The sequence below is a fragment of the Pristis pectinata genome, chromosome 11, assembly GCF_009764475.1.
Source record: "Pristis pectinata isolate sPriPec2 chromosome 11, sPriPec2.1.pri, whole genome shotgun sequence".
NCBI lineage: Eukaryota > Metazoa > Chordata > Chondrichthyes > Rhinopristiformes > Pristidae > Pristis > Pristis pectinata.
In genome coordinates this window covers 77,933,826-77,958,336 of record NC_067415.1, presented here as the reverse complement: position 1 = coordinate 77,958,336, position 24,511 = coordinate 77,933,826, and the positions used below count along the sequence as shown (strand labels likewise).

The 24,511-nt window shown below is 45.2% G+C and overlaps 1 protein-coding gene across 4 annotated transcripts in view; it reads right to left on the bottom strand.

Annotated features, from left to right (window-relative positions):
* tbc1d4 (TBC1 domain family, member 4) overlaps positions 1-24,511 on the bottom strand; it is a 259,728-nt gene that overhangs the window by 11,921 nt on the left and 223,296 nt on the right. For all 4 annotated transcript variants that reach the window (XM_052025561.1, XM_052025562.1, XM_052025559.1 and 1 more), the window contains 6 exons: positions 20,649-20,821; positions 16,996-17,205; positions 14,969-15,130; positions 11,698-11,856; positions 8,670-8,914; positions 1,977-2,136 (listed from right to left, as the gene is read on the bottom strand). In XM_052025561.1, the coding sequence (XP_051881521.1) occupies positions 1,977-2,136; positions 8,670-8,914; positions 11,698-11,856; positions 14,969-15,130; positions 16,996-17,205; positions 20,649-20,821 (1,109 nt within the window). The remainder of the gene's footprint in view (positions 1-1,976; positions 2,137-8,669; positions 8,915-11,697; positions 11,857-14,968; positions 15,131-16,995; positions 17,206-20,648; positions 20,822-24,511) is intronic.

Genomic DNA, 24,511 nt, shown 5'->3' with positions numbered 1-24,511 from the left:
AAGGTTTCTCAGAACCTGACGGCAGTGGGGAGGAAGCTGTTGTTGAACCTTGAGGTGTGGGTCATCAGGCTCCTGTACCCCCTGCCTGATGGCAGCACAGACAAGAGGGCATGGCCCAGATGGTGGGGGTCCTTAATGATGGATGTCGATGGACCATGGCACTTCAAGAGCTCACACAGAGACTAATAAAATGTGAAGAGGACTTTTGTCTCAACCACTCTTTCAGGTAGTGAGTTCCAGATCCCCAATATTTTTATGCAATTCCCTCCTAATATTTTTACATTTAACTTGAACCTGTATCTCCTGATTATTGTCCCCTCTGTAGAGGAAGAAGGTCCTTATTGTTCACCTTGTCTGCAGCCCCCATAATTTTAAACATTGCTATCAAATCTCTCCTCGGCATCATAGTTATAAGCATAGAAACAGGCTCTTTGGCCTAACTCGTCCATGCTGACCAAGATGCCTATCTAAGCCAGTCTCATTCACCTGCGTTTGGCCCACATCCCTCTATCCTATCCATGAACCTGTTCAAATGTCTTTTAAACAGTGTAATTGTACCCGCCTCTATCATGTCCTCTGGCAGCTCATTCCATATACAATATGGTTCTATAGCCTCCTTTGATCCAGAGCAAACAACACCAGTCTAGTCAGCCTTTCACCATAATGATAACTCTGCAGCCCTGACAACATCCTTAACGATCTCCTCAGCACCATCTCCAGTACAATCACATCCCTTCCGTAGTGTGGCTACCGGAATTGCACATACTACTCCAGCTGTGGCTTAACTGGTGTTTTATACAATTCCAGCATCACCTCCTTGCTCTTATATTCCATGCTTTGGACAATATGCCAAAAACCTTCTTAACCAGCTTTTCCTTGGGAAAGAAATTCTGAGGAGAGAAAAGATCATAAGGAGAGACTAAGGGAGCTAGGGCTTTACTCATTGGAGAGAAGGAGGATGAGGGGAGACATGATAGAGGTGTACAAAATATTAAGAGGAATAGATAGAGTGAACAGCCAGCGCCTCTTTCCCAGGGCACCAATACTCAATACAAGAGGGCATGGCTTTAAAGTAATGGGTGGGAAGTTCAAGGGAGATATCAGAGGGAGGTCTTTCACCCAGAGAGTGGTTAGGGCATGGAATGCGCTGCCTGGGGTGCTGGTGGAGGTTGATACGTTGGTCAAGTTCAAGAGCTTGTTAGATAAGCATATGGAGGAATTTAAAATAGGGAGATATGTGGGAGGAAGGGATTAGATAGTCTTAGGTGTGGTTTAAAGGTCAGCACAACATGGTGGGCCAAAGGGCCTGTATTGTGCTGTATTGTTCTATGGTTCTATGGTATGGAAAGGATTTATATGGAATTTCCACTTAGAATATTGTTGACATGACAATGATCTGATGCTGAGAGAGATTTGGGACTTCTTAGCAGTAAATGGACTCTCCAGGATTGGTGCTGGTTATAGTTATTGTCATAGTGCCATATAGCATGGAAAACAGGCCTTTTGACCTACGCTAATCCCATTTTATCCACCCCTTGTTCCCATCAACTCCCCGCCAATTCCACCACGCACTGACATATATGGGGCAACTTACGGTGGCCGATTAACCTAGCAACCTGCACGTTTTTGGGGTGTTGGAGGAAACCAGAGCACCCAGAGGAAACCCCAGCAAATTTCACAAGCAGATGGCACTGGAGATCAGGATTGAACCTGGGTCACTGGGGCTGTACACTGCGCTGCCTCTTCCAATATAAGGAAGGAATGCAGTGGCCAGCTAACATTCCCAAGTTTGTTTCACAGCCAAAGGCAAATTGCCACACCATGGCTTCTGGGAAAAATGAGCTTGATTGGCTGTCATTGTTTCCTCCTCATCCGAGTCTGCTGGATTTCAAGGAACAGATTAACCAGCCTTCTTACTGGCGAGAAAAGCTGTTCCTCATCAGCTTTGGAGATCAGAACATGAAGACATTACTTACCGAAAACCCTGGCAACAAATCCCAGTGGGAACTGTGAGGCGAAGAAAGTGAGAAACCATGGGGCAGCGTAGAGACTGGGGCTGACCTCATTTTCCTCCAGGTGTATGTACAAGTCCCGGTGGTAGTCATGTAGCAGCCTCGATAGCTGGTACATCTGGATCTGAACAAAGGACAGTGTGACTTCAGGAGGTTTTCCCCAGACGTACATAACCTCTTTTAAAAACTTTATTTATACAGCATGGTAACAGGACCTTCCGGCCCAACAAGCCCGCGCCGCCCAACTACACCCACGTTAACCTACTAACCCGTACGTCTTTGGAATGTGGGAGGAAACCGGAGCACCCGGAGGAAACCCACACAGTCACGGGGAGAATATACAAACTCCTTATAGACAGCAGCGGGAATTGAACCCGGGTCACTGGTGCTGTAATAGCGTTACACTAACCGCTACACTACCGTGCTGTACTGTACCTCCTGTCTCATTCACTCACTGTTACGGACTCAGTAAAAGTCCCTTTAAGATAGAGAGTGTGTGTGTATGTGTGTGGGGCGTGCTTACGTGAATAGAAGATAAAGGACGTAATGACGTTGTTGAAGAAGTCAGAAGAAGAAGAAGAAGAGAGAGAGAGAGAAGGGAGAGAGACACCAGCCTGCTTGTTTTCTCTATCGATGGATGAGAAACAATAACTGTGTTTGCCACTGAAATCCATGTATGGAAGTTGGAAGTAATCCGGTGGAGTTCACTTTGTTGCTGACCTGTAGAAGGAAACAGGTATTTGTGTGTGGACGACCACGGTTCGGATGCTTTTCGGGGTGAGGGAGTCACTACCGAGTAAACACTGAAGTGTCGTTTGGGTTCCATCGTGGAACATTTGGATTTCGTATGTACTCTCTCTATGTTTTTCTACATCTACATCTTATCTTCAGACAACGGTGGTTGTTGAAGAAGCCCTTGCTCACGTTTCACCTTATGGCTTGCGGAACTGAACTTTAAGAACCATTCCGGAACTGGGAGTTTTGGACTTTGTCACACACACACACGAAGAGTTTAGTTTTGGGGTTAACGTTCGAGGTTTAACATTCTTGAATTCTAACATACTAACATTTTTACTTTTATTTTACGTATTATCATAAGTAGTGATTAATAAAATAGTTTTTAACACTAAATCATGCTCAGTGTGTTTCTTTTGTTGCTGGTTCGTGACACTCACCCACACACACACAAAATACTAGAATAATAGAGTTGGATGCCATTCAGCACCTTTAGTCATGCCAACCAAAAATGGGATGATTCAGATCAATCCCACTTCCCAATTTTGGTCCACAGCTATGTAGGCTAAGACTCTTCAGGTGCTCATCCAGATACTTTTCAAACATAGTGGAAGCTTCTGCCTCCACCACGCTTTCAAGCAGGGAGTCCCCGATCATTCTGAGTGAAAACATGTTTCCTCAACTCTTTCCTAATCCTTCCAACCATTTACTTAAATCTATGTATCCTAGTTATCAACATCTCTGCCAGGGGATGTAGCCCCTTCCAGTTCAGGTTCATGATTTTACACACATCAAGTCAATCTCCATTTAGACTCCTTCATTCCAAAGATCTCAATTCCAGTCTAGATAGTACCATAATTCTCCAACCCTGGCAAATTCACAGAAGTGGTGGGCAGACGTTCGGTGCATGCCTTTGACAACACTGCCTTTGTCTGACCATCTCCAGGCAGCAGTGTGGGAAACACAAGGAGAACCAAGAAGGAAAATAATGATACATGTTATACTCTTTTCATTTATCGAATACTCTTTACTAAATACTGAACTACATAATAAACAGGTCAAATAAATTGCTCTAGCATTATATTCCTAATCTTACCAAACAGATTTCTAAATATGGAATCATTATTCTAATACTGAAAGACATTTTTCTTCAACTAAAATAAGTTTTAATATTAAAGGAATTGCTCAATACTTCTGAATTTGTTCGGTAGAAATGGAACACTTCCAACATAGAAATTTGCCTGTATATCTGTATTCTTTTATTTGTGTCCCTGAGTTTGAAATCTTGTCTTCAAGTGGGAGTCTGAAGGCGAAGGAATGATTTTGCTCAAATACGATGCTGGACAGAGCAGGTTATAACAGAATTATCCTTAAACCTCACGGGTTGTCAAAGCATAGATGAAATTATTCAAAAGAAGTGTTGGATTTAGTATGTTTAAGAGAGATGAATAGTCCTTTCTCAGATCCAGGATGGATTAATGATCCTCTCTGCCCTGCAATATCTTGTTTTTGGGCTATCCTCTGCTAAACTGCAAGCACATAAATGGTTTCACATCCCTTCAGGCATCCATTTACCTCTAGTTATTGCTCCCAATTGGGCGTGAAAATCTAGGGTGACATCCCAGTGCTGTACAGAGTGAGTGCTGTACCTTTCCAGGTGCATGGGTGAGAAGTTGAACCAAGATCCCATCTGCTGTCTCAAGGGCACTATTTCAAGGAAGAGCAGGAGAATTCTCCTGCGTCCTGGCCACTATCAGTGCTTTCCAAAGAACAGAGCAACTAGTCATTTCCACACCACCCACGTTAGACTATTGTTTATTGACTACAGCTCCGCCTTCGATACTATAATTCCAAGCAAACTCATCACCAAACTCCGAGACCTCGGACTCAACACCTCCCTCTGTAACTGGATCCTTGACTTTCTGACAAACAGACCGCAATCAGTGAGGATAGGCAGCAATACCTCCAGCATGATTACTCTCAACACTGGTGCCCCACAAGGCTGCGTCCGCAGCCTCTACTCTACTCCCTATATACTCATGACTGCCTGGCCAGATTCTGCTCTAACTCCATCTACAAGTTTGCAGGTGATACCACCGTTGCAGGCCATATCTCAAACAGTGATGAGTCGGAGTACAGGAAGGAGATAGAGAGCTTAGTGGAATGGTGTCATGACAACAACTTTACCCTCAATGTCAGCAAAACAAAAGAGCTGGTCATTGACTTTGGGAAAGGGGGCGGTGTACAAGCACCTGTCTACATCAATGGTGCTGAGGTTGAGAGGGTTGAGAGCTTCAAGTTCCTAGGAGTGAACATCACCAATAGCCTGTCCATGTAGACGTCACAGCCAAGAAAGCTCACCAGCGCCTCTACTTCCTCAGGAGGCTAAAGAAATTTGGCATGTCCCCTTTGACACTCACCAACTTTTATTCATGCACCATAGAAAGCATCCTATCTAGATGCATCATGGCTTGGTACAGCAACTGCTCTGCCCAGAACCGCAAGAAACTGCAGAGAGTTGTGGACACAGCCCAGTGCATCACGGAAACCAGCCTCCCCTCCTTGGACCCTGTCTTTACCTCTCGCTGCCTCGGTGAAGCAGCCAGCATAATCAAAGACCCCACCCACCTGGGTCATTCTCTCTTCTCTCCTCTCCCATCAGGCAGAAGATACAGGAGCCTGAGGGCACGTACCACCAGGCTCAAAGACAACTTCTATCCCACTGTGATAAGACTATTGAATGGTTCCCTTATACGTTGAGATGGACTCTTGACCTCACAATCTACCTTGTTGTGACCTTGCACCTTACTGTCTACCTGCAATGCACTTCCCTGTAGCTGTGACACTTTACTCTGTACTCTGTTATTTTTTTTACCTGTACTGCCTCAATGCACTCTGTACTAACTCAATGTATCTGCACTGTGTAATGAATTGATCTGTACGATTGGTATGCAAGACAAGTTTTTCACTGTACCTCGGTACAGGTGACAATAATAAACCAATACCAATATCAACTTGCTGTTTTCAAACTGATTGTAGCCTTTGCTACACTACTGCAGAGGCGACACTGCAAAAGGCTCTTCCTTAGTTGTGAGGTACTTTGGGATACCTTCAGGTTGTGAATGATGCTTTATCAGTGCAATCTTCATTGCTCGTGGATTGTACTTGTATAGTACCAGAAGATTTCCCTATTAGTTCCAGTGCAATGGAACAGCCATATCGTGGTAGAGTTGGTCAAGTGATAACACATACCCAGCATTATAACATGAGCCAATTTCTTCACTGGAGTTTTGCCTGTTCCTCCTCCAACACAAAAAGGGTTCCTCTCGCCTTTCTCACTCTGGGACCAGCCACAGCACTTGCATCATTTCATGCCTCTTCCTTTCCCCTCTCCACACCATCCACACCATGCAGTCTCTATACCCCCTACAACTCAGTACTGTGGGATACTCCACATCCTGGAAAACCAAAGGACAGCCACTGATCCAGAAACTCCTTGCAACCAAGGAACCTGCTCCCCCTCTGTCCTTTTCTATTGCTTCCTAATCTACCCATTTCCTCCAACACCAACCCCAGCCCCCCATCACCCTGTTTCCTTCCCCTCCATCTGCCCATCACCCACACACCCCTCCCACTGGGTCCCCTCCCCCCCCACTGTTCCCATCTGCCCTCCTCACCTCCCTCATTTGAGTCCATGCTCCAACCCTCCTTTCCCTTCCATCATCTGCAGCCCTTTCTCGCCTCCACCTCTCACCTCCCAGCCTCTGTCGCTAGTTCCACTCTCCCCTCCTCATCTGGATCCACCAGCTCTTGCCTCACCCCTTCCCCTCACCTCTTTATACTGGCTATTTCCCCTCTACCTTTCAGTCCAGTCGAAGGGCATTGACCCAAAACTTCAACTGCCCATTTCCCTCCATAGATGCTGACTGACCCGCTGAGTTCCTCCAGCATCTTGTTCGTTGCTCCTTGTGTCCAAGAGTGGTCAGAGGTAAAACTGTACAGGTGAAACCTCAGGTAACTTCATGAATATAAATATATGCAGAATGTCGTTTTATCCAGGTGTATTGCAGGTTGCAAAGTAAGATTCCCAGGCAAAGCCAGGTGAGTTAAGTCACAGGATATGCCATTCCATTTCATGGTCAGCACTGACTATCAAGGTTGCCATTAATAAGGGTAGCAACGAACTGCCTTCTTCAACCGCTGCAGTGACTTCCGGTGAAGGCACTCCCGCTCCATTGATTCCGACCCGGTCACAAGGCAAGAATACTGACATGTTTCCAAGTCAGGGTGGCATGTGACTTGGTATGGAACCTTCTCAGAAAGATTTAACAAGGAGGGACAGAGAGTCAACATCCTGCCTTCCACAAGCCAAGATAACTACTGCTTTCCTTTCCAATAAGTTTTGTTTTCTTATTATTTCTCTCAAACAACTTGGTGAATACAGAACTCATAACAAAGTACACAGTACAAATTGCATCCATATAATTCAATATAATTCACCACTAATTTTCCAACAAGAGGAAAAGCATAATTACTGTGAATATACAGTACATTTAATTGCCGAAATCATCTGTGGACAATATAAATGTTGATTCTCAGTGGATGTAAAGGGATAGGAAACAACAAGCTTCAAAATGTGAGGCACAAGAGATTGCGGATGCAGGGATCTGGAGCAACAAACAAACTACTGGAGGAACTCAGTAGGTCGAGCAGCATCTGTGAGGGATAAGGAATCGCTGACATTTTGGGTCGAAACCCTGCATCAGGACCTGATGCAGACACAAGAGACAGAAGATGCTGGAATCTGGAGCAATGCACAAAGCGCTGGAGGAACTCAGCAGGTCATGCAGCATCTGTGGAGGGAACTGGACAGTCGATCTTTCAGATCTCACCCGAAAGATCATCTGTCCATTTCCCTCCATAGACGCTGCCTGACCTGCTGAGTTTCTCCAGCGCTTTGTGTGTAGGTCCTGATTCAGCCTTTCAATCCGAAACATTGACAATTCTTTCCCCCCCACAGATGCTATTCAACCCACTGAGTTCCTCCAGCAAATTGTTTGTTGCTTCTAAATCCGAGTAGATAAGAAATAAAACTATATAAGGAATGGGTACAAGAGTAGGCCATCGTGTCCTTGAGCCTGTTTCGCCAGATGTTAAGATCACAATTGATCAAACAGCACTGCTTTTTAGTAATACCTCTGAGTCCCTCCCTGTCTGGAAACCTATTGATCTGTGAGAGGAGCAAGGATTGGGATACAGCGTCAATAATGCTCAGTAAAACACTGCAATCTTGGATTAGATGGAGTAGGTTTTCCAACTGGAACTCAAAGAAGTAATTGTGAACCCAAATCTGAGGAAACTCCATCTTGACACAAATCGGCATTTTTTGGAACTAGATGAATAGGTTGAGTGACAGTAAAACAGGTTGAGTGAACTCGGCCTTTTCTCCTTGGAGCAAAGTTGAGTGACAGTAAAACAGGTTGAGTGAACTCGGCCTTTTCTCCTTGGAGCGACAGAGGATGAGAGGTGACCTGATAGAGATGTATAAGATGACAAGAGGCATTGATTGTATGGATGGTCAGAGGCTTTTTCCAGGGCTGAAATGGTTGCCACAAGAGGACACAGGTTTAAGGTGCTGGGGAGTAGGTACAGAGGAGATGTCAGGGGTAAGTTTTTTACTCAGAGAGTGGTAAGTGCGTGGAATGGGCTGCCGGCAACGGTGGTGGAGGCAGATACGATAGGGTTGTTTAAGAGACTTTTAGATAGGTACATGGAGCTTAGAAAAATAGAGGGCTATGGGTAAGCTGAGTAATTTCTAAGGTAGGGACATGTTCAGCACAACTTTGTGGGCCAAAGGGCCTGTATTGTGCTGTAGATTTTCTATGTTTCTAATAATCAAAAGTTGAGCAACTTGTACTGTACCTGCAATGACATCATGTCGGGCCTGTACTGCTTACGGAAGCCGAGGTCGTACATGAGAAACTTCAGCATTTCGAAGGCTTGTTCCTCACTTGTGTGCAGAAGAAGGACACCAGCAATGAAGCTGATGCCCTGGCAGTAGCCAACCTCCTTGTCCAGCAATGAGTAGGCCTTGAGGAGATTAAACAGCGAGAGTTGCCCAGCTCCCAGCTGTGCCGAAAAATATGCGTGCGTGGGGAACGTTCGCCCTGTAACAGCACATAACAGGAGAAAGTCTTGTTTACACGCTTCCAGCAATTTTTGTTTCTGTCTTATTTTCACACTGAGAATGTAATTGTTTGCACAAAATATGAAGTCAGTAAAATTGTTCTTTTTAATCATGTGGGCATCAGAGGCAAGATCAGTATTTACAACCCATTTACAGTCGCTTGTGAAGTGGGTTGTACCAGACAGAGGTTAAATGTCGACTCCAGTAAACCTGGAGTCACACATAGGCCAGACAGGGCAAGGATCACTGGGTTCCTTCCCTCAAAACATTCGTGAACTCGGTGTGCTTTCAACAACAACCTGATGATTTCATAGTTACCATTCTTTATACTATCGTGTTATTCTGTGGTGAGATAATCTTGTAAGATAAAGATGAATTCTTGATCTCTCAATCTACCTCGTTGTGGCCCTTGCACCTTATTGCCTGCCTGCACTGCACTTCCTCTGTAACTGTAACATTATATTCTGCTTTCTGTTCTTGCTTTTCCCTTTGTATTACCTTGATGGACTTATGATCTGTATGGATGGCATGCAAGACAAAAGTTTTTCACTGTATCTCAGTACGCGTGACAATAATAAACTAATTACCAATATGGACTCACATCTTGTGATTCACTTCAGGCAGTCGTGTAAACAGCTGAGGGTCAGCCTGTTGTTCTCTTGCATCTGAGTCTGACAGCTGTGAGTCCAAGTCCCACGCAGGACATTTGACCGTGAAATCTAAACTGATATCTCAGTGCAGTACTGAGGGAGTACTGCACTGTTGGAGGTGATGCCCTTTGCACGGCTTAGTAAGTCATGACCAAGGTTGGGACGATTTTGGACAGGTTGGTTAAGAACAAGACCTGCATGCTATTTTGTAGCACGTGTAAGGTTACGATGAATACCTGCAGCCAGCCAATTGGGAGCGATGCTCTATAGATCATCTCAATTGAATCACAGGCTCTTGTGAGGTCAAAAAAGGAAACGTGTAGTGGTAACGCCGCTCCACTGTTGACACATGGTGAAGGTCATGTCCATTATATCTTCAGATGGACAGAATCCACTCTGCAATTTGGGGAGCAGCTTGTCAGCAACTGAGGGGAGATGGCTGAGGAGGACATTGGTGACGACTTTCCCCGTGAGAGGTAGAAGGAGACCTGGTTGTAGTTACCGCAATCAGATGTATATCCTTTTGTGACGATGGTTGTGGTTACACTGCCTCTGATGTCCTGTGGCACATCCTCCTCTTCCCATACATGGGAGATGAGGTGTAGATTGGTGTCAAAGAAGATTGCCTCATCGTCCCAATACTTCTCTCAATCTCTCCAACACTGCACCTCACCTCCAACAAGCTTCCCTTTGGAGTACAGCAAATATACAGGACAAAAGGGAAACTGTTCAACCTACACCACCTCCAACCCAGAACCAAAGTCACTCTAACCTCAGTAGGCAGCTGACACTTGGGTAAACACAGGTTCTCAGGCTAAGCTCCAAGTCATCGTCGATTCATTCACAGAAGCATACAGGTGAATGGGTCTTACACTAACATCCACAAAAGTCCTCTGTCAACCTGAAACTCCCCCCGCCACAAACCTCCACGACAGGACCCTAGAAAACGTGGGCCACTTCCCATATCTCAGGAGGCACCTCTCAGTGAGGGTAAATACTGATGGTGAAGTTCACTGCTACCTTCAGTGTGCTACCTCCTCTTCTGGCAGTCTAAGAAAGAGAGTACTTGAAGATCAAATTGGGCATGAAGCTAATGGTTTACTAGACAGCAGGGATTCTGTGACATATCTTACCCACAGCAGGCACCTCAAGGCATGGAGAAATGCCTCCAGTGTTGTCTCTGTAAAGTCCACTGCCAGGATAAGTGAACCAACATTATTGTTACCTCCCAATCCATTATCCCCAATATTGCACATGGACAGTTCAAATGAAAGGAAATAATGAAAGGTCATCGATCTGTAATGTTAATTCAGTTTCTCTCTTTACAGATGCTCCTAGACCTACTGAATATTTCCAGCATTTTCTGATTTTATTCGTTAAAATCCTGTAATCTGGTCATCACTGCCATTTGTGAGGTCTCACCCTGATGAAACAGGTTGTTCCACCTGCCACCAGACCAGATACACTTTTAAAGCATTTAATTGGCTCAAAAGTGCTCTGGGAACTCCTGAGGTCTTGAAGTAAGCTGAGTGAATCTCAACCTTGCACAGCATTGGGGTGTTAAAAGTCCTGTACCTGAACTCAAGGACGATGCAAAGGGACACAAGCGATAGCCGTGGTGGGAGGTAGAATGGTGGTAAGCTAGATCTGAGCATCAATGGGGCACAGAAACACCAAGGTAAATCCAGAAAACGAATAAAAAAGACATGTTAATTAGCGCACAGCAGTCTGAGCAAAAGAAACTGGAAAGAGAAATAACCAAAGAAAAATAAATAAAATAATTTTACTAGAAAAGAAAGGTACAATAGTAATAGGGAAAATACTGAGGTGGGAGAGAGGCAAAGTGGAGAAGATGAAGCTTTATCACTCTTAATTTTAAAATTAAGAATATAATGTGTAAGCTCACCACCTATTGGACTCAAACAGTACTGCACTTAAAAAACTGCAGTTTAAAGTACTTTTCTTGAAGGAGTGAGGTAAGTTTAATGAGTAGGCAATACATTCATTATCTTTTTCATTCAGCTAACAGGCTCATGATATACCTTCAAATTCTACCTTGGCACAGATTAAGTGGTTCACTGGGTTTCCACACAACCAGAGTCATTTGTCTTACCAAGGTCCACCAGGATGGCGTGCTGCTGGGTTGTCAGTTGTTTCAGGAGTTCCTTGTACGAGATATCTCCTGGTTGCTGCTTTTCCGCCAACCGGTGTCTCAGCCGATACTGCTCGGCGAGGAATTGCCAAACCTCTCCTCTCCGACACTTCGGAACACCTGGTCAAATAGGAACACCCTCCTTACAGTCAGACTGTAGCACCAAGTACCAGTGTGCAGATACCTCACACCACCAATAACAACTCACAGTTACTTAAGTCACTGAAACTATAAGCATATGACGTTCATCTGTCATAAAAGCTAAACAGATGACAAGTGACAGCAACATTTAAGAGCATTTAAACAGGCACGTGATCAGGCAGAGAATGGAAGGATATAGATCATGTGCAGGCAGATGGGATGAGTTAAAATCAGCATTGCAGTCAGCACAGACATCATGGACTGAAGGGTAATTCTTGTGCTGTACTCTTCTATGTTCTAAGTGCTCAAAAATTTGCAGTATAAATTTTGTTCCAAATTTGTATTCAGGTGAGTTCTTCTACTGTGCACAAAAGTATGACTGATATAGATGAGCAGGCATGGTAGTGTAGCGGTTAGCGTAACGCTTTACAGCGCCAGCGACGTGGGTTCAATTCCTGCCGCTGTCTGTAGGGAGTTTGTACGTTCTCCCTTTGTCTGCGTGGGTTTCCTCCGGGTGCTCCGGTTTCCTCCCACATTCCAAAGACGTACGGGTTAGGAAGTTGTGGGCATGCTATGTCGGCACCGGAAGCGTGGCGACACTTGCGGGCTGCCCCCAGAACACTCTACGCAAAAGGTGCATTTCACTGTGTGTTTCGATGTACATGTGACTAATGAAGATATCTTATCTCTCTTATCTTATCTGGAGGGTAGCTGTTCCCATCAGCAACCAGTGCAAGGACAAAGGGACACAGATTTTAAACACTGGGAAAAATTACATGTGAGGAAGCAATTTCACTTCGGGAATAATTAGGATCTGGAATTCACTGCCTGTCACAGTGAGAGAAACAGAATCCATCAGTGCCTTTGGAGGTGAATCGTGCCAGTGCTTGACAAAGCGTCACATGCAGGACCCTGGGGAAAGAGGGAGGGAATGGGGCCAACTGTGGTACCCAGAGTGGGCATGGAATCGATCAGCTGAATTCCCTGAGTTTAATTTCACAGAGAAAGTTACAGGAAAGGTTGACAAATGTTGGACAAAGAAGTGGCTTGTGTGGAGCTTGGATCTGTAGTCTTGGGAGACCCACTTTCGCATTGTTCTGTGCAGTTACTTTACTTTTAATTCTATTACAGAAAAATGATAATAAGGCCATGAAATGAAAACAAAAAAAAAGCTCGGATGTCTAAGTGTTGAAAAGACAAATATAAAGGTGACTCATTGAATAAGCAAAGCATTTATAACAAGGAAGACAAATTAACAGCACAAATATAAACAGATACAATATAACTGTCATTAAGGAGACATGGCTGCAGGGTGACCAATGCTGGGATCCAAGGATCTTCAATAATAAGGAAGACCAGGCAAAAAGCAAGAGGAGGTAGGGTGATATTGTTAATAAAGGATGAAACCAGAGCAAGGATATTGGCTCACAAAATCAAGACTCAGTCTGGTTGGAGCTAAGAAGCACCAAGAGACAGAAAAAGATTGATGGGAGTTGTTTATAAGTCTCTAAACAGTGGTGGTAATACAGGGAGTGGAACCAAACAGTAAGTCAGAGATGCATGTAACAAGGGCACTACGGTTTAATCTACATACAGTATAGATGAGTCAACCAACTTAGCAATAACACTATAGGGGATTAATTCCTGGAAGGTGTATTTTTAGACCAGTATACTGAGGTTCCAACCAGGAATAGGCTGTCCTAGTCTGGGCACCTTACAACGATGAGGGGTTAATGAATAATATTGTTGTGTGGTCTTCTTTAGGAAGAATGACCATAATGTGGAATGTGGTAGAATTCTTCAGTAAGACTGAACGTGAAGTAGTTTAACCTTGGGTCCTAAATCTATGTAAATGAAATGACAAAGCTGTGAGAAGTAAGTTGGGTTGGCAGACTGGGGAGTTTCATTGCAGGTCAGGACAGTGGAAAGGCAAGGCTAACATCTAATGGAAGAATGCAGGAACTGCAACAGTTGTACATTCTTTTCTGGCACAAAAATACAAAAGGTAAAGCAACCCAACCATCGCTCATGAAATAAGGACGGTATTAGATCCAAAATGGAGTCACATCAAGTTGACAGTAAAGTTAGCAAGCCTGATTGGGAGAGGTATAGAATTTAGCAAAAATGGGACTAAGAGATTGATTGAGAGAGTGAAAATGGAGTGTGAGAAAAAACATGCAAGAAACATAAAACTGGATTGTAAAAGCCTCTTCAATTATGTAAAATGAAGAAGATCAGTAAAAACAAATATAGGTCCTTAATTGTCAAAAACTGAAGCATTTATAATGAGAAACAAATAAATGATAGAGCAATTAAGCTAATGCTTTGGTTCTGTCTTCACAGAAGAGTTTACAAATAACTTCTTAGAAATGGCAGGGAACCAAGGGTCAAAGGAAAAAGAGGAATTAAAGGAAACTAATAATAGCAAGCTGAGAAAAGCAGACTGAAAGCCAATTATCCCCCAGGGCCTGATAAACTGTAGTCCAGAGTATAAAAAGAGGTAACCACGACAAGAGTGATTGCATTGGTTGTCATCTTCCAAAGTGTGATAGATGATGGAATGACTCTTGCAGATTCAAAGGGTGACAAACGTAACCGCACTATTTAAAAAAGCAGAGGAAAAGAGGAAACGACAGACTGGTTATCCTAACATCTGGAGTCAGGGAAACGCTAGAGTCTATTATAAAGGATGTGACTGGACACTTAGAAAACATTAACAGGACCAGACAAAATAAACATGAGGATATGAAAAGGAAATATTCTTAACAAATCTACTGGAGTTTTCTGAGGATGTAACTGGTGGATGAGATAAGGGAGAACCAGTCAGTGTAGTGTATTTGCATCTTCAGGCCTTTGATAAAATGTCACTTAAGAGGTTAATGCACAAAATCAAAGCACGTGGATTGGAGCCAATATGCTGGTATGGATTGAAAATTGGTTAAATTTGATAATTCCAAGGAATATTTCTTTCATTAGTTTCTCTTCCACCAACTCTCATTGAGTCTATGAATATCAGCGTGCAAACAATGATTGTTGACAGCTGAGAAGAAACCATCTGGTTAGGAAATACAGTTGGCAATCAAGCACTGACCTTGACTAAGTGCCATGTGAACCTTCTCCATGTCAACCTTGACCTTTGCCCTTCCTGGGGTGCTCAACATTTTGTCCCAAACTGCAGAAACCTCTTTCTGGCAAAGCACAAATTCCTCGTAGTCCAGTTTCACTTTTCTGGTCTGAAGTTCATCCCTGCTCGCTGTAAGTTTACATTTGAAACAAGATCCATCAAATTAGTAATTCAGGGGCCATGAAGCAGCACAATATTAAGAGCAGGAGGTTTTCTCTGGCTGACAGAACACACCTGCCTGTACAGTCGCTGAATTTGACAATAATTATCCCTGGAAGTTTCAACAAATGACTTCTTACTTCAAGTGCCCCACCCAGTTGAACAGTGTTTTTTCTCTCTCTCCTGCTTCAACAATTTTACCAGTGGTAAATTAAACTGAAGCATACACACGATTGGTCCAGACACGACGTCGACCATTCTTCTGCCTCCACAGACGCTGCTCTGTAACAGACAGTTCCTCCAGCAGTTTATTTGTTTGCTCCAGATTCCAGCATCTGTAGTCTCTTGCATCTCCATTCTGATCTTTTTCCTTGTGGGGCAAATGGGGAAATCCTGGAATTGTGCTATAATAAGTTCACGCACAGACCAGGTAGATATGGACTGTGACCAATGATCCTTTGTTCTCCTCCTCCCCGTCTCCTCTCTCCTCAGCAGATTGCTGTGCAGCTGTCAGCAAGCAATGGACCTGACAACTAGTCTGCCATGGAGAACAGGACGCTGACCTGCTCCAAGGCTGCAGAGTCACACAGCACGGAAACAAGCCCTTTGGCCCAACTGGTCCATGCTGATCAAGATGCCCATCTAACCTAGAGCCATTTGCCTGCATTTGGCTCATATCCTTCTAAACCTTTCCTATCCGTGTACCGGTCCAACTGCCTTTTGTTATTGTACCTGCCTCAACCACTTCCTCTGGCAGCTCGTTCCACATTTTCACCGCCGTCTGTGTGAAGAAGTTGCCCCTCAGGTCCTTTTTTAATCTTTCACCTCTCACCTTAAACCTATGTCCTCTAGTTTTTAGTTCCCCAACCCTGGGAAAAAGACTGTGTGCATTCACCCTATCTATGCCTCTCGTGATTTTATACACCTCTATAAGATCACCTATCGGGCTCCTATGCTCCAGGATAAAAGTCCTAGCCTGTCCAACCTCTCCCAATAGCTCAGTCTCTCGAGTCCTGGCAACATCCTTGTAACTCTTTTCTTCACTCTTTCCAGTTCGGTAACATCTTTCCTATTGCAAGGTGACCAAAACTGAGCATAATACTCCAAGTGCGGCCTCACCAATGTCTGGTACAGCTGCACAATAACCTCCCAACTTCTATACTCAGTGCCCTGAGTAATGAAAGCCAGCACGCGAAAAGCCTTCTTCACCACCCTGTCTACCTGTGACTCTACCTTCAGCGAACCGTGTACTTGTACTCCAAGGTCCTTCTGTCCTACAACACACCCCAGGGCCCAACCTTGATTTGACTTTCTGAAATGCAACACCTCACACCTATCTGAATTAAATTCTATCTGCCATTCATTGGAAGGATGTTACTAAACGGGAAAGAATGCAGAAAAGGACTGAGTTCTCGGGAGAGGATGGACAGGCTGGGACTTTTTAACTTGGGAGCAGAGGAGACCCTAGAGGTGATCTCACAGAGGTGTATAAAATCACGAGGGGCATTGATAGGGTGAATGTACACAGTCTTCTTCCCAGCCGATCAAGATCCCCCTGTAATTTTTGATAACCTTCATCACTGTCAACAATACCACCTATTTTAAGTGGGCATTCCAAGCAAGGCACACACCTGCTCCTCGCAGAGCTTCAACTAATTGGTCCCTGCACACCCTGGGCAGATCTGGATGGAATGGGTTTGTTTCCTTTGGTGCTGAGGAGGCTGAGGGAGGGACCTGATAATTGTGTGAGGGGCACAGAGAGGGCAGACAGTATGTCCATAATGGGTGTTACAAAGCCCATGGAAAATATATTTTAAATTTCTGGTAGAACAAACCTTCCAGTCTTTGATTTTCCTTTTCCATCCGGAGCAACAGGATCTGCTGGCAGATGGCTTTTCGCCACATGCGCCGGAGCTCTTCCGAGGAACGCTTTCTCTTCTCCCCTTCGGGCACGTCATCCGCCACCAGCAGAGAGGCCAAGGGGTCCTCCTCTACAGCAGGCGCAAGCGGGGAAAGGGGTGGCAACTCGATGCCGTCAAGGTGATCTAGGGAGAAAGAAAAGGTTGGTGGTGTTGTTGGTGGTGATAGGATGCAGAGCTGGGCTGAGAAGTGGCAGACGGAGTTCAATCCAGAGAAGTGTGAGGTGGTACACTTTGGAAGGACTAACTCCAAGGCGAAGTACAAAGTTAATGGCAGGATTCTGGGTAGTATGGAGGAGCAGAGGGACCTGGGGGTTCATATCCACAGATCCCAGAAAGTTGCCTCACAGGTGGATAGGGTAGTTAAGAAAGCTTATGGGATGTTAGCCTTCATAAGTTGTGGGATCGAGTGCAAGAGCTGTGAGGTAATGATGCAGCTCTACAAAACTCTAGTTAGACCACACTTAGTGTACTGTGTCCAGTTATGGTTGCCTCATTATAGGAAGGATGTGGAAGCGTTGGAAAGGGTGCAGAGGAGATTTACCAGGATGCTGCCTGGTTTAGAGAGTATGGATTATGAGGAGAGACTAAGGGAGCTAGGGCTTTACTCTTTGGAGAGAAGGAGGATGAGAGGAGACATGATAGAGGTGTACAAAATATTAAGAGGAATAGATAGAGTGGACAGCCAGCGCCTCTTTCCCAGGGTACCAATGCTCAATACAAGAGGGCATGGCTTTAAAGTAATGGGTGGGAAGTTCAAGGGAGATATCAGAGGGAGTTTTTTTACCCAGAGAGTGGTTGGTGCATGGAAGGCGCTGCGGGGGCAGTGGTGGAGGCAGGTACATTGGTCAAATTCAAGAGATTGCTAGATAAGCATATGGAGGAATTTAAAATAGAGGGATATGCGGGAGGAAGGGGTTAGATAGTCTTAGGCGAGGTTTAAAGGTCGGCACAATATGGTGGGCTGAAGGGCCTGTATTGTGCTGTACTCTTCTATGTTCTCTGCTTAAAACCCAGTATTAGGCCAATGAGTGAATGAGAGCAGAGACTTGTGTCTCTGGGATTGAGTCAAATGCAGGAACCGAGTAAACGTGAGAGGTTCTTCATCATGCTTCTTCAGTCCGAGTGGAGTCTGCCCCAGTACAGGTGTCTGTCCATGTTAATTTAATTCTGGGTCCTCAAGTGGGGTACAGTGCACAACGAGGTAGAGTTGCTGCCTCATGGCTCCAGTGACTTAGGTTTAACCTGGATCTGTGTGGAGTTTGCATGTTCTCCCAGTGACCCCATGGTTTTCTCAGGGTGCTCCAGTTTCCTCCCATATGGCAAAGACACGTGGGTCAATAGGTTAAATGGCCACCGTAAATTGTCCCTAGTGTGTAGGTGAGTGGTAGAATCTGGAAGGTGTTGATTAGAATGTGGGGGAAAATAGGTTTCAGGGGAAACTGGTGAGGGAATGGGATCGCTTTGTGAGCTGGCACAGACTTGATGGTCCAAATGGCCTCCTTCTAATCATGACATATAGGAGGAGACCATTGTTTCTGTCAACCTTCTATCTTTGCACTAGTAGGGAGACCACAACCGAAGCATTGCATCCAATTCTCATTGCCATGTTTTAGAAAAGATGTGAAGGGTGTTGTAAAGTGTTATTGGAATGATTCAGGGGCAAGGTTAGAATCGAGGAGTTGAGAATGTTTTCCTTGGAGGAAAGAAGGTCAAGAAGATGTTAGACTGAGGTACACAAGGTCATGATCAGGTTGGAGAGGGTAAAAAGTGGAACAAAAAACAGAACACACAAAGAACTCAGTGGGTCAAGCAGCATCTGTGGAGGCAAAAGGTGTAAGTCGACATTTCAGCTCGAGACCCAGCATCAGGACTGAGAGGGAAGGGGAAAGAGTGACAACGTATATAGCAGTATGAGGGAGGATGGGACAGGGGCAAGTAGGTGATAGGCGGAACCAGATGGGGGGTGGATGATGGGTAGATGGAACCAGGTGGGGGAGGTAGAGGGAGATGGGGATGGGAACGGTGAAAAGGGAGAAGAAACCAAGGTGGACAGATGAATGTGTGTGGGAGGGGAACACCGGGCTTATGGGTTACTTGACATTGGAAAATTCAATGCTCATACCATTGGGTAAAAAGTGGAGGGGGCACAAAATAAAATTTCTGGGAAGAAGATACAAAGGAGAAACTTTTTTCTCAGAAATAGTTGGCATTTGTAACTCGCCGTGTGTAGGAGTGGTGGAAACAGAACAAATTGGGTCCTTTAAAAGGAAAATTATAAGATACACCTGAGAGAATAATTTGCCAGACCATGGGGAAGGAGAAGGGAAATAGGACTGACGGGACTAACAGGACACTCTAACCAGGGGCTGGTGTAGGGGCTGAATGACCTTCCGTGCCATAACATTCAATGATGACTCTTCAGTCTCAATTGCTTGATTTTCAATCCACCCACTATGACAGGAACACCCAATACATTCCATCTTCACCACCTGTGGTAATTCAATATCTATCCCTGGTGCAACAAATCCTGAATTAATGGTCCACCAGATTACACCCACTTGTCAATGTCGATCACCTCAGCTTGTCACCAAAACTCATCTGATTCACTCATGTTCTTCAGTGGGGATCTGCCCTCCTTACACAGCCCAGCCTACGAGTGATTACAATCCAATCAGTGTGGATGAATTTTAACTCCTCTGACATGGACCTAGCAAGCCACTCAGTTCAAGTTCAATTTGGGATAAGCACTAAACATTGGTCTGACCAGTGATGCCCAGATCCTCACTTAAGGAATGCTTGCACCTGGCCGGTCTCCTATGTCTTATCTCCAAAATATTTTCTCATCCAAAACTCTAATTCTGTGTTCCCATCTTGCAACATCACAATCTTAAAGTTCCCACCTTTGTTTCCAAATCTCTCCATGATTTCTCCCCTTATATCTCTAGCCCTCTATGAAATCTGATCTTTTGAGCACCTTCAAATTTATTCATTCCATCATTGGCAGCCATGCCTTCGGTTCCCACCATCCCAATTCCTTCCCTTAACCTTTCTGCCTCTGTCTCTTCCCTACTCTTCAAAACCTGCCTCGATCTCATTGTGGTTCAGTGACTGATTTTGTTTGAAATCTCACCTGTGAAACATAAACAGGAACTGTTACTGCTCTAAGGTGCAAGCAAAGTGGTTCTGCTGCCTCACAGTGCCAGAGACTCAGCTTCAGTGTTGACCTTGGGTGTTGGTCAGTGTGCAGTTTGCACCTTCTCCCTGTGGCCACATGGATTTCTTTCAGGTGCTCCGGTTTCCTCCCATATCCCAAAGATGTGCGGGTTGGTAGGTTAATTGGCTGCTGTAAATTGCCCCTAGTGAGTAGGGGAGTGGCAGGATCTAAGGGGGCGCGGGGGGAGTGATGAGAATGCGTGGTGGTTAAAAACCGGGATTAATGTGGAAGGGTGGTCGATGGGCAGCATGGATTCGATGGGCCGAAGGGCCTGGTTCTGTGCGGTCTCTCTCTCTCTCTCTCTCCATGACTAGGTATAACTGTTGATAGCCTGCGTCTGTAAACACTGTACCTTCCAATGTCCCCTTCTGCTGCATGGTGGCCGGTGACTTGTTCATGGGCGAGGCAACGCGCAGGAAGATCCGCTGGCGCCAGGAGATCCGACGCGGGGTGAGCACCGTCCCCGCCCCGCTCACTGAATCCGTGCTGCATCCAGAGAAGGCCCTTCTCCTGCCCTCACCATCACTGAAGCACAAAAAGGGAAAGCACGCTCAGAAACATGTGGCATGGCTCAAGAGCGTTGGACTGTTAGCCTCTCCAGTGTTGGTGGCCACTAAGTACAGAAGAAACACAATATGCTGCATTAGGTGGTTTAGTAGTAAGTGGCAGTGCTATGTGATATTAAGGACTGAGTGAAGACACACACTTAACCACAGTCCTGAGAGGAAGGAAGTTGTGTGAACGCAGAAATTAGTGTGGCGAAGAATGAACTAAAGGACATTTAACAACAACCAATGCGGGCTTTTAGTTAGGATGACGTGCAGTACAGGTTAGAGGGCAGGTGATGGGCTGACCCCGTGATTCCATTCTTACCAGCTCGATGTCAGATTACTGTGACTTGCCGCCCTTCCTCTGCAAACTGATCCACCTTCAGAAATCATCCAAGTGTGTAAGAGATGCACATAGTTATGACTCACTTTTTTCCAAGAGCTGAGTGTACATCGAAGAGCTGGCAAAGAAGTTTTCTGCTGCTTGTTATTTGCAGAGTAATTGCAGTTAAGCAACCTTATAACTTGCCTGCAGACCAGCGAGGAGGAGGAAGCTTCCTCCTGGGTCACGAAGGTGAGTCAAAGGGATCATTGTGGGTCAGGCAGCATCTGTGAAGGGAAATGGACTGTCGACATTTGGTCTCGACCCAAAACATCGACTGTCCATTTCCCTCCATAGATGCTGCCTGACCCGCGGAGTTCCTCCAGCTCCTGCTTCCAGCATCTGCAGTCTCTTGTGTCTCCAAAGGGATCACTAGGTATTTCCACAATTTGCAAATCATTCGCCTGGTTTTCAACCACAGTCACGTGACTGAAACAAAAAAAGTCTTTGAAGAATTACTGAAAATAAATCCCAATTTTTGAGAGAGCTCCTCTCCCACGAAGTTTACTCTGGTTCATGCAATTGTTCCATTTTTTGATATAATAGGGGCAATCTCGCAAAGGCGGGTCGCGGTTACGTCTATAACTGCCAGTATTTACAGGCTGTTTATGTCGGAATATAGACAAATGGGATTAGGTACCTGCCGACCCATTTCTGAAGCCCCTGCCATCCCTCCGACAGGGTCTCCACTCCGTGCTCCTCAGCGCTCAGGTGTCCCAGCCCTTGTGCAGGCCAGCAGTCTCCAACACTGGAGTCAGCACACCTTGACTGCTGAGTAGCAGAAGTCTGACCTGGACCCTACTGCAACAATAGCCCACAGCACATCACAGTAGCACATCAGGGAAGCAGAATGGTTACATGAACCAGGGCAAACTTCTTGGGAGAGAAGTGCTCTCAAAAATTAGCATCAGTTTTCAATAAAGTGACTGTGGTTTAAAACTGGGAGAGTGACTTGCAAACAGTAAAGATACCCGATGTTTCCATTACAGGCTAACATTGCTTATGGGCTGGAAATGAACCTGGGGCCAGTCTCAAAGTGGGGTGAGTCAATGAGAACGTATTAAACACCATCTACTTAGCGTGTAATTACATGATATATGACACAGTGATGATCTGAGGCACTGCTTCATCTAACCATGGGTGGGTCAAGGCCATTCAGTGGGTGGGGAACCACATTGGCCTGGCAGTTCTGCTGAGGGCTGACTGTCTGGTAGCTGGGAGTACAAATAATGCACCTCCAAAGGCAAGGTGAGGCTGGTCACTGGAAGTTCTGCCCTGCTACATGCAGAACCGCACATGGATAAGTCAATCAGCCAGTATAATCGCTTTAAGAAAGTAGCTTCTGAATCATTGGGCTTTGCTTGTGATGCTCAGACAGGTGTACAAGTCCTAAGATGCTTGAAGGTGGCAGCGCAGGTAGATAACGTGGTTAAGAAAGCATCTGGGATACTGGCCTTCATTAGTCAGGGCATTTAACGCAAGAGTCAGGAGGTTATGCTCCAACGTTGGTCAGACTTCAGCTGGAGTACCGTGTGCGGTTCTGGCCACCGCACTATGGGAAGGATGTGACAGCGCTGGAGAGGGTGCAGAGGAGATTCACCGAGATGTTGGCCTGGGATGGAGTGTTTCACTTATGAGGAGAGACTGGAAAGGCTCGGTCTGTTTTCTCTGGAGCAGAGGAGATTAAGAGGGGTCATGATTGAGGTATATAAAATTACAAGGGGTAATAGATAGAGCAGACTGCAAGAAACTTTTCCCCATTATCAGAGATAGGGTAAGGGGGATATTTAGTGGGGATCTGAGGGGGACCTTTTTCACTCAGAGAATGATAAGGACCTGGAATACACTGCCTTTGAGAGTGGTGGAAGCAGTCACTGACAGAAGTGTCTAGATGAGCACTTGAATCGCCGAGACATAGAAGTGCTGGAAGATGGGATTGATAGGGATGGGTACCAACTGCTTGGTGGGGATGTGGTGGAGCAAATGGTCTGTTTCCATGCTGTATGACTCAATGACATAGTGGATAAAGACAGCTGGCTCTCACCACATGGAAACCAAGCTCCCCTGCCTGGGGATGTTACAGGATTGGCTGCCTATGCTTGAGGCACTGGCAGCTCTGGAGCCCCTTGTGCATTCTATGTTACTCCCACTCTGGCCCCACATTCCCCCCACAATCCACCCCATAAGAGCCCAGCATTAAGCAGTCAGCGTAAAGAACTACAGGAAACAGAAAAAGCTGGGACCACAGTGGATCAGGCAACCTGAGTACTTCCAACATTATGATTTTATTTCAGATTTTCATCAGTAGTGTTTGATTTTCAAAGAAAGGAACTATCATGAAATACAGTATTGTCAAAATACATTGTGCATTTCCATATTGTCCTGGAGTTGTAGCCAAATATAATTAAAACGTAGTTGGAGCTAAATATGATTTGAATGACTGATGTTCCTCATGTTAAACCGTCCTGGCACCTAATTGATAAATGGTCACTTGCAATTCAACTAGATATGGCAATTGTGCAGAACTGTGCATTTGGAGGAAAAATGTGCAGTGAAATCTATATCTCAGCACAAGACAGCTTGGAACACAGGAGATTAAGGGGTGACTTTATTGAGATCTATGAGATCATGAGGGGTATAGATAGGGTGAATGCACACAGTCTTTTTATCCCAGGGAAGGGGAACTAAAAACGAGAGGGCATAGGTTTAAGGTGAGAGGTGAAAAAGGGACCTGAGGGGCAACTTTTTCACGCAGATGGTGGTGCGTATATGGAATGAGCTGTCAGAGGAAGGGGTTGAAGCAGGTACAATAACAAAAGGCATTTGGATAAGTACATGGATAGGAGCAGTTTAGAGGGATATGGGCCAAACATGGGCAAACAGGACTAGCTTGGTGGGCACCATAGTCAGCATGGACAAATTGGGCCAAAGGGCCTGTTTGCATGGTGTATTATAACTCTATGACTCTATGACAAGACCAGCACTGCTCCTAATTTCCAATGTTTAGCCTTTATGACGAGTTCACAGTAGACTTCACAGTAGATCAGTCTGCATTGCAAGGAGACTTTGAAGGAGAGGGAGGTTTGTTTGCCATTAACAACATATATCGCTGAAAGTAATGCTCTATTGTGAGAAGGAGCAGCACCAGGGCAAAGTGCAGTTCCTACGAGTGGCACAAAGAAGTGCTGCTCGTACTAATGTTCTGGCACGCCACCCTTTGCCCTCTGCATGGGACAAAATATTTCACTGGCTGGAACAGCGGATGTGGCACTTCGTGTGTGATGG